The sequence below is a fragment of the Rattus rattus genome, chromosome 5 (assembly GCF_011064425.1).
Source record: "Rattus rattus isolate New Zealand chromosome 5, Rrattus_CSIRO_v1, whole genome shotgun sequence".
In the NCBI taxonomy this organism is placed as follows: Eukaryota; Metazoa; Chordata; class Mammalia; order Rodentia; family Muridae; genus Rattus; species Rattus rattus.
Genome location: NC_046158.1, coordinates 6,365,211 through 6,379,914, shown reverse-complemented (window position 1 = coordinate 6,379,914; position 14,704 = coordinate 6,365,211). Strand labels below are relative to the sequence as shown.

The window sequence follows — 14,704 nt, the reverse complement described above, 5'->3', positions numbered from 1 at the left end:
TCCCTGGGGAAGATAATTTCTCCTGCTCTGAGCATTCTTAGTTGCCTGGAGTTCTCTGTGTAGGGTAGACATTCAAGGTCTTTCCCTGTGCACTTTAGCATGCTTGTTGGCGTCATCTTTGTTCAGATCATGCTTAGACAGTAATATATATACCTAGAAGCAGTAGAGCAAGGTCATGTAGTAAGTAGTCTTTTAGTTTTTCTGAGGATCCTCCACACTAATTGATTATGGCTACATTAATTTACCTCCTTACCAGTCCTCTATAAAAGTCATGGTCAGCATAATTTGTTTTCTTGGGAATGAACATCTGACCAGATTCAAATAGAATGATGGCTTTTACATTTCTGTCATTTTTTAAATGCACCCCAGCACTGCCCCTCCCCTTTCAAATCACCTTCTTTTTTTTTTTTTTTTTTAAAGGACTTTTTGTATTGGAAAAATACAAGCTTCATCCTTAGGAACCATACATCTTAAACCAATTATTTCTTTTAAACTAGACAGAGCACAAACATCCCTAGCCCTGTCAAATAAGTGACATCAGGCAAATAAATTAATGATTAAATAAAAGGATTAATAAATTAGTCCTTTGTGCTAGGGATCTAGCTCACTTAGTAGGATGCTTGCCAAGTGTGAATGAAGGGTCTTAGAACTGCCCAAGACAGGCATGGTGGCCAGCACCTGTAATCCCAGCACTCGGTGGAAGCCGAAGGGTCAGAAGTTCAAGGTTAAAAAAAAAAAAGCCTTTATTTAGATGGAGGTATAAAAATTTAACATCTCTGTCTTTTTTTTTTTTTTTTTTTTCAGACCTGGGGCCCGAACCCAGGGCCTTTTGCTTTCTAGGCAAGCGCCCTCCCCCTGAGCTAAATCCCCAACCCCAACATCTCTGTCTTAATTTGGGTTTTACTGCTGGGAACAGACACCATGACCAAGGCAGCTCTTATAAGGCAGCATTTCATTGGGGCTGGCTCACAGGTTCAGAGATTCAGTCCATTATCATCAAGATGGGAGCATGGCAGCATCCAGGCAGGCATGGTGCAGGAGGAGCTGAGAGTTCTACATCTTCACCTGAAGGCTGCTAGTGGAAGACTGACTTCCAGGCAGCTAGGATTAGGGTCTTAAAGGCTACACCCACAGTGACACACCTACTCCAACAGTGCCACTCCTCCAAGTAGTGCCACTCCCTGGACCAAGCATATACAAATTATCACAATCTCTAATAAACCTGTCTTCACATTTAAACATTTTATTATAGAAAAGTAACATTGACTTTATTACAAGTGAGAGTCTACATAAAAACTGAGTATGGTTCTCTTCATAAAATACCCAGAAATATTGTGAAAGATACTTCTAGTCCTTGACCTGTTGTTTCTATTGATTTACATAAATACTGTGTTTTCTTCTGTTCTTTGGCTGTACTGCAAAGTGTCTTCGTGTGTGTTCAGGGTCAGTCAGTGGAGTCTGTGTACCCAGCATTGTTAGGAACACACATATTGGACACAGTGTGCACACATGCAGGTGTGTGGGTGAGTGCCACAGTATATGCCTTTGGGGACCAGAGGACAAATGCAGGAGTTGGCTCTCTTCTGTCATTTGGATTCCAGGAGTTGAGCTCAACTGCTTGGCAACAAATACCTGTATCCATCTTGCAGAAGAAAACTCTACTTTTTATCATATGATAACAGTTTTTTTCATCAAAGTTGTCTTCTCTCACCTTGATTTTATTATAATGTGACATTTCCATGTTATTTGCAATCTTTAAATTTTCATGAAATACCATTAAGAACAAAAGTATTTGGGGGGATAATTTTGAAAGGACTTGGCAACAGGGAAGAAGTTTGCTTCAGAAAAAACTTTGAAGACTAAGATATAACTCGGTGGTTAAAATTCCTGGGTGAGTTCTGAGAGGAAAAGTATCGGCTCAGGACCCCAATCTCAGCAGCTTAGTCTGCCTCAGAGAACAGAGGGCTGGGAATAAGAGACAGAAGACAGAAGCTGAGGGAGAAGGGTGGTTGTCCTGGAGGAAAAGGACTGCTGCTGGATGGAGAGGAGACGCAAGTTTATAAAAGTACAAGCGAACTGGGTGTAAGGATGAGGAATTTCAGGTTAATTGGGCATGTTAATTAGGTGAGCCAAAGGAGGGTTTTGATTGCTTCACCTTGGTAATCAGCTTCACGAGGAGGGAGTGGCCAAATAAGGTGACTCGCTTTAAGATGTAATCCTAACAGTTCTCAGCAAGGCAGAGGGAAATGGGGGAGAAAGGCAAGGCCTGTCAGATCTCACTCACTCTCTCACTCGCTCACTTCACTGGGGTTGGCCAAAGTCCCTTCAGGTTCTGCCCCACCATCACAAAAAACTGAAGCAACTCCACAAGCTTTCCATTTTGATTTCATAGTCATGTTTCTCCGAAAAGTCTTTATAATTGATGTAGAAATTTTTAATTATACTTGAAAAAACTGGGTGTGCAAGTGCATGTTTTAATTGAAGCCAGCACTGTTGAGGCAAAGGCGATGAATCTCTGTGAGTTCAAAGTCTTCCTAGTGTATAGCAAGTGTCAGGACAGCCAAGGCTGCATAGTAAGAACCTTTCTTAAACAAAACAAAACATAGCAAAAGGCCCAAAACAAACACGCAAAGAGCAACATATGCAAAGAAACCTTTCAAGGCATAGTCCTGTAGGGTGGATTTAGCAAAAACAAACCAAGACACTTTATATAGTCCATTGTTTAGTCTTTTCCCTTCAGAATCTTGGAAAAAACATGTTGGAAACATTTGTCTTATGCATGTAGATTTTCTTTTCCTTTAGGAAATCCATATTCCTAATGGCTATCCTGTTAAATGCAGTGGTGTCAGGGCTCTTGAAGGGAGTGCCTGACAACACTGAGTCAAATGTCTGTAGTATTTTGGTCTTTTGGGGTTGGCATTTCTGACATAGCTTCAGTTGTAGTTCTTATGTGTCTTTCATTATGAGTTTATTCCCAGTATTGAATGTCTTACAGTAGTGGGTTGTCTGTTTTGTATACAGGCCAAAGCAACTTCATGAGATTCCAGCCTTTTACTGTCCTGACAAAAACAAGGTGAATTTTATTCCTAAAAGTGGCTCTGCTTTCTGCCTCGTGAGTATCCTCAAACCACTTCTTCCTACACCAGATCTTACCCTCAAGGGCTCTGGTCACAGCCTGACCGTCACCACTGGCATGACCACCACTTTGCTCCAGCCCATCTCTATGACCTCCCTGTCTACAAACACAGAGCAAGACCGGGTATCTCGAGGAACCAGTACAGTCCTGCCGTCTGCTTCCCTCCATGCACCACCAGAACCCATCGAGGAAGCTGAAGGATAGGGCTCAGCTTGAGCTATGGGTGCTGGGAATTAAGAACCCTGCAGGTCACATGACTGTGATGGTATCATGTCCTCCCGGTTGGCTGTGAAGTGCTTTGGCTTTCCAGTGATGTGAAACAGCAAGGCTCCTGGAAGAACTCGTGGTCCCCTGAGTGCTCTGCCCTGCACGTGAAGGCCACTGACGTGCTTCACCTTCTTGGCCTTGAAGCACCAGCTGAAACCTGAAAGGTCTCTTCTTTACTTTTGGAGGAACAAAATCACATTTTCATTTGTTTTCAAATTAGACCTGTTTAAAAACAAAACAAAGACCCACAAAACCGGATCCCTGCAAACATAATTTCTGAACGGAGATATGATTGATGCTGCAAGAAAATCATCTTTTATATGAAAACGACTATTTTATAATACCAATGTCACATTTTCTCAAAGTAGCAAACGATCCTCTGGTGGCCTCTGTTTCTTGTTTCCTTTTTCTAGATATTGCTTTTCTCAGCTGTTTTCAGCTTTGGGACCAAAGGGATTGCTGACATTTCCCCAGCAATGTCAATCTCATGACTGTGTTCTTCTCCCAAGTAAGAATTGATAGGTAAATGCATTGAACCAAGTATATATAAAAAAGATAAAAAGCAATATTCGTACATTATGTGATTTATGTTTTTTTATGTCAAAAGTTTGTGATTTGAGTGAAGTATTTGTAAACTGCTGTTTTCTGAACTATCCCTGTCCACACTTCACCTTGTGGTCAGTCAGTCTGAAGACAGGTTGCTTTAACAGTCAGTGAGCCAAAAGAAACTCTGAAGTGTGGATTGTTAGCTAGGAGTATGGAGCTCTCTGGTCTTCTGTGAGCTGTGTGTCCCGTGGTGCCCTCCCCGCCGGGTGTCAGTCTAACTTTGATCATCAATGTATCATATAGCCCCAAGAGACCCTGAAAAGGCTGTGCATGGATTCCCTCCTCTGCTTCCGTGGTGGTGTTGTCTTGTGGATTTGGTCAGGGTTAGTAGTTTGCCAAGAGTGTGATCCATTGAGTAGCAATTGGGAGCCGCAGAAATCTTGAGGACTGACTTCCTTCATGTGTTGGCGCTGTGATTTGCTACTTACAGATTTTGCTAGTTCCTTCTCCAACATTCCATACACTGGGGGAAAGACAGGAGGCTGGGAGCTTAGGCAGCAGGTACCTTTGAAAAGTATACAGTTTTGGATTTGAGCTCATCTGGTAACCATTGCCAGTATCACATGACAGTATTTAATTTCTAGGTGCGTGATAATAAAATTAAGGAGCTGCTCTTTAGAAATGAATTCCATCAGTGTTGGTAAAGCACTGTTTTAATACATGCTAACTTATACTGCTGCATACAACAGGTGGATGGCAAGCCCTGCATGAGAGGGACACAGTTTTGAAGGCGAATTCCATCCACTGGTCCAAGTCATTCCATCAGGAGAAACCAAGAGGTAGCAGTACATCTTCTTGGCAAGGTTTTTGTCACCTCAGGATGCCTCGGAAACTTAAAGTAGGCTCTGTTCAGTTTTAAGTAAGGATATTTAGGTTTATTGGATAAATTCAAACATCTAAGTAAAATCCATCAGTTTTGGTTGGGAAAACTGAAACTTTTTGGTACTTGCCACCCAAAGCTTAACTTCCTGGGAACTAGTAAATCATAGCTTCTTAGTCAGTAAAAGCCTCAGTTGTTTGGTGTGTAGGCTTTTTGTTTGGTGGGTTTTTTTTTGTACCTTGATTTTTCTCCCTGTAGGGCCTTTTGACTTTACCATTTTATCAGGATCCAGAAGTACAGAAGAAAGAGGACTAGCAGTCCATTGAGCTGACCTGAAGGGAGAGGAGGCATTTAAAAGCAAGGGTTCTTGTTTTGTTTGTTTTTGAGGTGGCTCTTATTATGTAGCCCAGGCTGGCCTGGCACTCAGATGCCTCTCCCAAGTGCTGGGATTAGTGGCGTGGGCCACTGCACTATGCGTGTCTTCTTTTTAATCCTGTGGTTCCCCACCTGAATGCTGTCAAGTGGGTGTTCTTCTTCCTTATCTATACCACCTCTTCTCTCGATTTACAAGTATAGTTTACTCTGTAATAGATTTCTTCCCTTTTCTGTTATACTTGTTTGGCAGGTTGACATCTCTCTGCGTTACACTCGTCCTTGAAATAACACAGAGAGGGACAGGTTTCAGGTCAGCATCTGCTCCTAGAAGTAGAACTTTAGTTTGAGGTTTGGCTGGAAGAAGACTGTGAATTTGTAAGTAAATGAATTATATGGTGACCAAACACTCCTGAGATCTGAAGAAAAACAAAAAAGGTCTATGTCCAAAAAAACAACTCTTAACTGCCAGGGCCAAAGGGCTAATTTTTAAGCATATGAGCTTTATTGCAGTCTTAGCATATATTAACCGTAGATCCACCTAGCTGTTTTATTTAACTCTTAATTCCCAGGTGCTTGGTTTTAAAAATGGGTCTACTCTTAGTAGAGTGGGCATGATTACACTGACAAGCCACACTCCATAATTAGGTTATTCTGTAGAAACTGTACAGAGGTAGAGTAGCTTCAGTGCAAATACAGTCTTTCCCAGTGCTGGGGATGAAACCCAGGGCCTCGTGCATGCTGAGCAAGTGCTCTGTCGCTGGCTTATTTCCCAGTTCCTCATTTAAATTCTTAATTAAAAACCATTTTGTTCCATTGCAGTAAAAGTGGGTGGCATGTGTATTTTTTGGCTAAAGCACTGTTCCTGGCCCATCTTAGTTCTACTTGACCCTCCAGCAGTTTCCTCCCTGCGGTGATAAACCTCAGGTTTATAGCTTCTGACTCGGTAAGTCTGTTACTTATCACTGGTTTACAGGCAGTTGTGTTTAAAACACTAGTAGGTTTGCTTTCTTTGGTTAAATATGGTGGGAATGTCAATTTTTTTTCTACCAGGTTCTTCATTTTTGTTTACAGGGTTTCTTAGACATAGGACCATAACCAATCTGCCTCTCTGTCTGTAGATGCTGTTGCTGACTGGGGTGGGTCTGGCAACGGGGAAGGCTGCTTTTTATTCTTACTTTTTAATGTTTTCATTAAAGAAACAGTCAGCTTTTCCTAGAAGGTCTAAAAAATGGCACAATATAGAGCTTTCTCTGTATGGGATTTGAACTGAGATCTTGAGGTTTTCTTTCAAGGAAACTAAAGTAAAATTGACATTACTGAATTTGTAAAGTTGAGATTCATTCCTAAATACTGGGTTTGGGGTGTGTCAAAACTGGACCAGTGGAAGTGCTGAATTTGCAAAGTAAAGCCAAGATACTTAAGTCTGCACTTTAAGGCTTCTGGTCGCTCTGCCTTCATTAGTGACCCCGCAGAGTGGCTCTGAACAGTATTTTGTTTATACAGTCCTGTTGGAGATATATAATTTATGTTTTTTAAACTCTGCATCTTTGTCTCTGTTGGTGTAAATCTTTTTTAATGCAATTTTTTAAAGTTATAACAGAATTCTTCCCCCCAAAAAACAGCATTTCCAGCGATGATAAGTATTGTGTTGTGGACTGTCCCTGCACCTGAGCACTTACTGCTTCCGACAGGGGGAGACTCCTGTGTTCAAATAAAGTCTGTTGTTCTCGAGTCTCTCTGTGTCTTTATGCATATCACTGCAAATTCAGATTTCATTTATTTTTAGGCATTTCTAGTCCTCGTATTTTCTCTTCCACAAGTGGATAGACAGATACACTCTACAGGGCTGTTCCTGGCCACCCCTAACTGCATTAGAACTGAGTGTAGCCTGTCCTTCAAGTACACAGCAAACATGGACACAGTGCACGCTGACAGGGACTCCCTCACAGCCACCCATGAATTCCTTGCTTGTTAGAGGTTGATGGTTCAGTGGGGGAAACGAGGATTCCGAGTATAGGAGACGACTTTTTCTTTTTTAATTATTGTAAGGTTGTTTGGTCTCAGGTGTTGAGTCTGTATGAAATATTGTTGGCCAAATCAGCCCTGTGAATATTGCCATGTAACCACCCAGGAGGAGCTTGATCAGTTCCCAGCCCCACATGGTGTGGCTTCCGATACTAAAACCTCATAAACCTGCACTGACCTCTTATAAAAATGTCCCATTCTACAAGCCATATTGGGGCATACCTTTAGTCCCAGCACTGTGGAGGCCGAAGCAGGAGGAAAAAATAGACTAAGTACAAAATGAACCCAGAACTCTGCATATTACCATTTAACTGCAACACTTACCCAACACACACCTGCTGCTTTTTTGAGACAGCCCTTTACTAAGTTGCCCAAGCTAGCCTCAAACTCATGATCCTCCTGCCTCAGCTTCTTTAGTATTTGAGATTACAAGTGTTGTATACCACCACACCCAAGTTAAGATATCTTAAATTTTTCTAATGTAACATGGTACTATTAGACTAATGAGTAGCCTTTATAACTCTTTGGTTCGATGTTTTTAAAACATGGTCTAATTTTTAAATAAGTCTACCTGGCAGAATAGAAAACAAGTTTTCTCCTAAGGAGACTATTTTTTTGTGGTTTTTGTTTGTTTCCTCTACTGTGAATGATCGCTCTGTCTTTGTGCATGCTAGGAGAGCTGTCCACCATCTCAAAACTGTTAGAGACACACAGCATGTTAACATGTAAAATTGTTTCTTGATGAGGATTATGATAAAATGCAGCAAGAACTTCTGCATTAGGTACAACTCCTGTGTGTATTTGGGGTGTTGTTAGTGATACTAAAAGCACTTAACTGGGCTTTAGTCCCTGATCTTCACAACAGGAAGCAGACAGGCATGGCACTGGAGCAGTAGCCAAGTGCTGTACATCCTGATATACAGGCTATACGGGCAGCAGGCAGAGGAACACTGGGCTTTCCATGGCCTTTTGAAATCTTAAAGCCTTCCCCCAGTGACGCACCACCTAATCTTTCCAAGACAGTTCTACTTATATTTAAGCATTTAAATATATGAGCCTATGTGAGCCATCCTCATTCAGACCACAGTTGGTTTGATTTGATTTAGTCTTTTTGAAATGTATATTGTGAAAGATTGGTCATGAATGCCGTGATATTAAAAAATTAGTGTTTGTCTCAGCCTGCCTGAAATAGCCTTGCTGGGAAGGGTTTAGGTGCATGGGTTGGTACATTTTGTATGGTAATTTCTGTCATTGCTGCTTAGTGGTCATTGACTTGGAATTAAAGTCACCTTTCTTTATAAGCCTTGATTTTCATTCATATGACTAGAACTGCTCTCACCCAAGTGGGATAAGGCAACTGCAGGCAAACAGCTTGCTTTTTTTTTTTTTTTGGTCAGGTAAGTTGTTTTAATAAGAAAACCAAGAGGGAGGATCAGTCTTAGAAATAGTCTGAAATTCATTTTGGCTTCTCAAGTATAATCTAGTCAAAGCTTGTACCTGAGAGAGTGTTTACAAACTCCAGACCAGTTGCCAGGGAGTATTTGTTACTTCACATTCTTCATGGTCTCCCAAGAAACAAGAAACTGTCTTACAGATAACAAAAGTGGAATAAGTACCAACTCCAGAACGGATTCTGGACCATGCAGCGCTGCATTGCTACCCTGCACCTACAGGGTTGATAAAGTCCTTTGATCACAGGCGCCTGCCGCTGCGCCTCATTCTCCTGTGGACTTGGCTCCCTTACTCAGCTCCTGGAAGCCTGGTTCAGAGGCCCAAGAAAGGGCACCACAGTTCACGACCTAAGAAATTGTTGACTATTTTTAATTTTGCTGTATCCACAGAAATGAGAAACATTGCCTTTTAGAGAATCAATCACATTTTTTTTCTTTCCCTTGTTGAGACATAGTGGTGCTTGGGCATGCTAGACTCTTGACAGTGAGCCCCAGCCTCAGCCTCAGCAAGGTTAAATCTCTGCTTGCTGTGTTACAGGAGACAGAATGGACTCTGTGTGTGTCTGTCTCTGTCTGGTGTGTCTGTCTTGTGTATGTATCTCTGTGTGCTGTGTTATAGAATGGACCGAGTCTGTCTCTGTCTCTGTCTCTGTCTCTCTGTCTCTGTCTCTCTGTCTCTGTCTCTCTCTCCTCCCCTCCCCTCCTCTCCTCTCTCTCTGTACATTGGTAAGCCTACCCGGGTAAAGACATGGATAATTCTTTTCTCCTTTTTTTAAAAGAATATTTTTATTTTACATGAAAAAGAGTTGCTTGTAAGAGCAGAAAGTGTCAAGATTCCCAAGAACTAGAGTTCTGAGCAGAGTAACTGTAGCTTTTAACTTGAGTCATCTCTCTAGCTCCCAGACGTTGTGGCTTTTGAGGTTTTGGAGGGTTTTTGTTGTTTTGTTTTAGAAAAGGTCATATTTTGTACCCTAGGCTGGCCTTGAACTCACAGAGATCCTCCTGCCTCTGTCTCCTAAGTGCTACCATACCTGACCTCTTTTAGAGGGTATTACTTTGAAACTGAAAAACCTAACAGTTTTATAATGCTTCTTTGGGTGTTTATTTGGGGTCCAGTTTCAAGAATAGTCAAGAAAGCCATAGGGCAAAGTGTTTACTAGAACCAGTGCAGGCATTGTCCACTGAGGGGAGGTTGCATGGAAGAGAGAGAGCATCTCAGGTCTTACCAAGCATGTAGGAAATGAGAGCTGGCACCAGAGCACACATGAAAGAAGCAAGAACAGTGCATGAATTCCCACCTCTTACCTATGTTCAACCTCTCTAGGTCATGAAGAGGGTAGGGAAGGACCACACTGGTGTACCTAGCTAGTGGGAAGTTTTAGATACACAATCCAAAATACAAACATAAACACGTAAACATATCAACTGTTACTTTTAGACAGACCTTTTGATTTTTGACTATTACTTTGGAAGTAGCTCGCTATTTTACACCAGTGAGTGGAGAAGAATGTGTTGACCCAGTGACGGATCTCCCTATAGCTAGAAATAGGCAGTTGTGAGTTGCCCGATATGGATGCTGAGAGCCAAGTGTAAATAGAACTTAGGTTTTTCTGCAAGAGCAGCCAGCTCACCAGTCCCCCATATGAGATGGTGTCCCTCACTGAGCTGAGAGCTCACTGCTTGGACTGGCCAACCAGTGAGCCCCCAGTATCTGCCCATTCTACATCCAATTGCTGGGGTGACAGGCAGGTCTTAGGCTTACACAGCAAACAATTTACCCAGTGAGCCCAGCTAGGCGTTGGAATGTCCTCATCACCCTCTTGGATGGTTTGACTCTAGTCCAGAAGTAAATCTCAGAGATTTAAATAGACAGTTGTATCTGGATTGAACACTTTAGAAAACATATTGCTTTATGCCATCTGTAATCTTTATTAATGGACGCTCAAGAGAGAGGGAGCACATTAAACTAGCTTCCTAATGCTGTAAGCCCTGTATATTTCTAGATCTATTAGTTAGGAAACATGAAATAAATACCCAGAACAATAGGTAATGTGAAATAAATATTCAGAGTGGAAATATAGCTCCTTTCAATGTGGAAATAATGAAATCTAATTTTAAATACAATTTGTTTCTAATGATATTAGAACACTATTATACAATTAAAATCTCAGAAAATACAAATTACACCAATCTGATCGTATGACTTGCCATTCTTGTGTCTCTTGAGGAGAAGGCTAATGTGGCTGTGCTTGGGTCTGTCTGACTTTCTGTGAAGTCTAATTTGGAATAAAATAAAGTAGAACATAGGTGCTTCTTCACTCGATATAAAAGATACCCATTTTTGACAAAGTTGGGACAACCTATGCTTCCCCATCAGCTGTCTTTCTGGTAAGTGTTCACAACTCTGTTCTCATAACTGAACTAACTTATGGGAGGATACCTCGCAAAGAGAGGTAGCACAGACGGTGTAAGTTATCGCTTCTTGAGGTTAATGGCAGTGGTTGCTTTGGACCCTAGCCTCAGACTGTGATTCATTATAGTAATCCTGGTGATTAATCTTGGCAGAACAATGACAATATTGTGTTCTGGAATTTTTCACTGAACAGAAGGGAAGTGCTTTTGAAGAGAATATTCAGGAACAAGTCTGCATTTGTTTCTGACCCACAGGTGAGTCTGCAGCCCTTGCACCAGTTGGACAGCTCGGGGTCAGTTCCACAGGGTTAGGCCAGGTTTCTGAGTGTGTGGAGTGGATGGCATTCTACCCACTCTTTTTTTTTCTTAAAAATAGCTCCCTATATACCATGACTTGGACATTATATGTAATTTGAACCTGAATCAACCTGCTAATGACTAGCAGCCCATAAAAACCACAATAAACAACTTAAGATGTCCCTGTGGGACACTGGCCACAATGGACTTGATGACAGAACACTTGGAGAACTACCCCTAAATTAAAGGGTGGACAAGAAAGGACAGGAAGCTGAATGAGTAGCAATCCAGCAGTTATGATTTCGCCAGTTTGCCCAACTGCCACTGAATAGCCTTCCCTTCAAACCCTAGACTCCATGTCCTCTGTCAATAGCTTTTGCTTAGTACTCTCTAATGGCACTGTGGGAGTTAGACTGAAAGGAAGAACATGGGATGCTCCTTAGCTTTCTGTAGAATCCTCCATGTCTATCAGAAATCCTTCTGGGCTCAAGTGTGTGATGAGAAAATACAACTATTATGATGGCATTTGAAAGTGTCTTGCATGTTCACATAGAAGTTTCTGGAAGTTTCAGCAAGATTGCTGCCCAGACATGCAATGCTTGTCCTCACTGTTCTGTAGAGAAAGTGGCACTGCAGCAGTCAGTGAAACAGACCTGTAGATTCCTTTTCCCATTTCTACAGACGATGGCTTTTGCATCCTGCTGTCTTCCCCATGAAAATTTAATAATGGAACTAATGTATCCATGATTGCATATGAATGAACGGTAACATTGCATTTAGTTTCCAGGTACAGAAAAGCAAACCCACGTTTCTCTTAATTTCAGTAAAGCAGACAGTTCTCTAATCTTGTTCTACGTTGTAGTTGGTGAGAAAGCTTTTTATAGTTCTAGTGCTGGTCCCCACAACAGAAAACACCTGACACTATCAAGAAAACCCCCCAAACTATAGCCACTCTCTATTCTATTCTTTATCCCCTTAAAGCAAAGTAACAAGTGTAAAACACCTTCCAAAGAAACACACCATGCTTCTGTGATTCAGACATAAGTTTGGTTTCTCAGTATTGCGGAGTTTGTAAAATTATCCATGTACTATCAACAGCCTGCCCATCCAGCATATGAAGTACCACAGTCTGCTCAGGTGCTCCAACCCCGTGGCTAGAGTTGGCTGGTAGACGTTCTATCTTGAACACATGCTTCTGTGTGTGGTCGCAGTGGGAACTTCTCTTCAGAAAGGCAAATGTTGCACAGTTGGTTCCTCAAGACCCCCGAAGCTGTGATGTCAGTCACCATGACATCAGTCAGGCATTCAGAAGCTCGTCATCTGAGTGTCCAATGGCATCTGGGTTTGAGAGCGGCCCCAGGTCTGCAAATAGATTGAACCAGGCTGACATGTCTTGGTTACCACTGTTGGGGGCTATTAAGAAAAAGACATTAAAGAGTTTCAGTTTTTGGAAATAATTTTTATACTACTTTTATGATTTCTGAAGCAGATGCTTTTTAATAAAAATACACGTGGCTGACAGTGATTCAATATATCCCTCTTAAGGGTGATCTTACAAAGCAAATGTAGTTTCTCCCAGGTACACTGAAATGCTGCTTAAAGTCTCCTTATTATAAAAGTAATACTTTAAAAATATTAGCCATAAAGGGGAATAACCCCTTCCTAACACTATCATTATACACATCTGACAGTTGTCTCTTTAATTTTTGTCTTTTGAAGGAGGGTCTCAGCTGTGTAGCTCAGGCTGGCTTCAGGTTTGTGATCCTTCTGCTCACTCCTAAATTATGTAATCTAGGTATGCACCATCATGCCTAATGCTCGTCAAAACTTTTCCTCACGGGCTCTGGAGGTGGCTTAGCAGGTAAGTGAAGCTCCCCAGGGCACACGTGGTGAAAGGAGACAAACATTTGCTCCCTCTAAAGGTAATTCAAAACAATGAAAAAAGGTCAAGATATTTTGATAACCTGTAACCAGGCCAGACTTCCAGTGGAGGAAGAGAGGATATCAACCCACCCATCAAACCTTCCCCCTCAAATTTGCCTTGCCTACAAGATGCTCAGAAATAAAGATGAAGCAGAGACTGAGGGAACAGCCAACCAATGTTTGGCCCAACTTGAGACCCATCCCATGGGAGAGAGCCAAGCCCTGACACTATAATGATACTCTGCTATGCTTGCAGTCAGGAGCCTGGCATAACTGTCTCCTGAGAGGCTTCATCCAGTAGCAGATGGAAGCATGCAGAGACCCACTGCCAAACATAAGGCAGAGCGGGAGTCTTGTGGAAGATGGGGAATAGGATTAAGAGAGCCAGAGGGGTCAAGGACACCACAAGAAGACCTAGAGTCAACTAACCTGGGCCCAGAGACTGAACAACCAAAGAGTGTGCATGTGCTGGACCTAGGCCCCTACACATTTGTAGCAGATGTGCAGCTTGGGCTTCATGTGGGTACCCTAAGAACTGGAAACAGGGCTTGCCTGCCTTTAGATCCCCTTCTCCTAGTTGGACTGCCTTGTCTAGCCACATTGGGAGAAGCTGTGCTTAATCCTGCTGCGACTTGATGTGCCAGGGCACATTGTAGTTGATCACTAAAAGTCAGGACAGGAACCCAAGTGATAACCTGGAGGCAGGAGCTGATGCAGAGGCTGTGGGTGTGAGCACTGCATACTGGCTTGCTCAGCCTGCTTTCTTACAAAACCTACAACCACCAGCCTAGAGATGGCTCCAATCAGCGTGGGCTGGACCCTCCCCTATTGATCACTAAGAAAAATAAGGCTATAGACCAATTTTAGGAGGCATTTTCTCAATTGAGGTTTCTTTCTCTCTGATGACTCTAGCATCTGACAAGTTGACATAAGACTAGCCAGCACATCCCTGAAGAACAAGAAGTTGAGAAACCAGGGCAGAGGCCTGAGAACAGTCCAAGAACTGAATATGAACTTGGTCACGGCGTGCAGAGAAGTAACTGCAGCCAACTCAGCAGAGTCAAGGAACCCTCTTTTTACCCAAGTTATGGTTAATACCAGTTACAGACCAAAGCAGCCACAGCTGCACAACAGGATCTGAGGCCCCATGCGTCAGCCAGGGCCTTCACAGTTTAAGTCCAGCTCTAGTTCTGAGAACTGAAGTCATGTCAGCTATACCCATGTAAGGATAGCTTTGTGTCCTGGGTGTTCTACCTCCAATGAGCGATGCTGGTTAAGTCATCTGCCTTCAGGGGCTCTTGTTTCCTATCTGTGTAACTGCCATATAATTTACCACTTAAGTATAACATGCAACAGTAAGCAGAGGTTGTTGGTAATCATGCCAAGGCCGGT

General features: G+C 42.3%; 2 protein-coding genes across 12 annotated transcripts in view; one reads left to right on the top strand and one right to left on the bottom strand.

Annotated features, from left to right (window-relative positions):
* The window catches only part of Fam117b (family with sequence similarity 117 member B), a 66,739-nt gene extending 59,804 nt beyond the window's left edge, over positions 1–6,935 (top strand). The window contains exon 8 of the mRNA XM_032902904.1: positions 3,022–6,935. Coding sequence (XP_032758795.1) covers positions 3,022–3,340 — 319 coding nt within the window. The 3' untranslated portion in view covers positions 3,341–6,935. The remainder of the gene's footprint in view (positions 1–3,021) is intronic.
* Positions 6,936–12,096: 5,161 nt separating this feature from the next.
* Positions 12,097–14,704, bottom strand: part of Ica1l (islet cell autoantigen 1 like) — a 47,617-nt gene continuing 45,009 nt past the window's right edge. For 9 of the 11 annotated variants that reach the window (XM_032902899.1, XM_032902893.1, XM_032902896.1 and 6 more), the window contains one exon: positions 12,097–12,802. In XM_032902899.1, the coding sequence (XP_032758790.1) occupies positions 12,687–12,802 (116 nt within the window). In that variant the 3' untranslated portion in view covers positions 12,097–12,686. The remainder of the gene's footprint in view (positions 12,803–14,704) is intronic. The other 2 variants (XM_032902897.1, XM_032902901.1) reach the window with 1 other exon arrangement.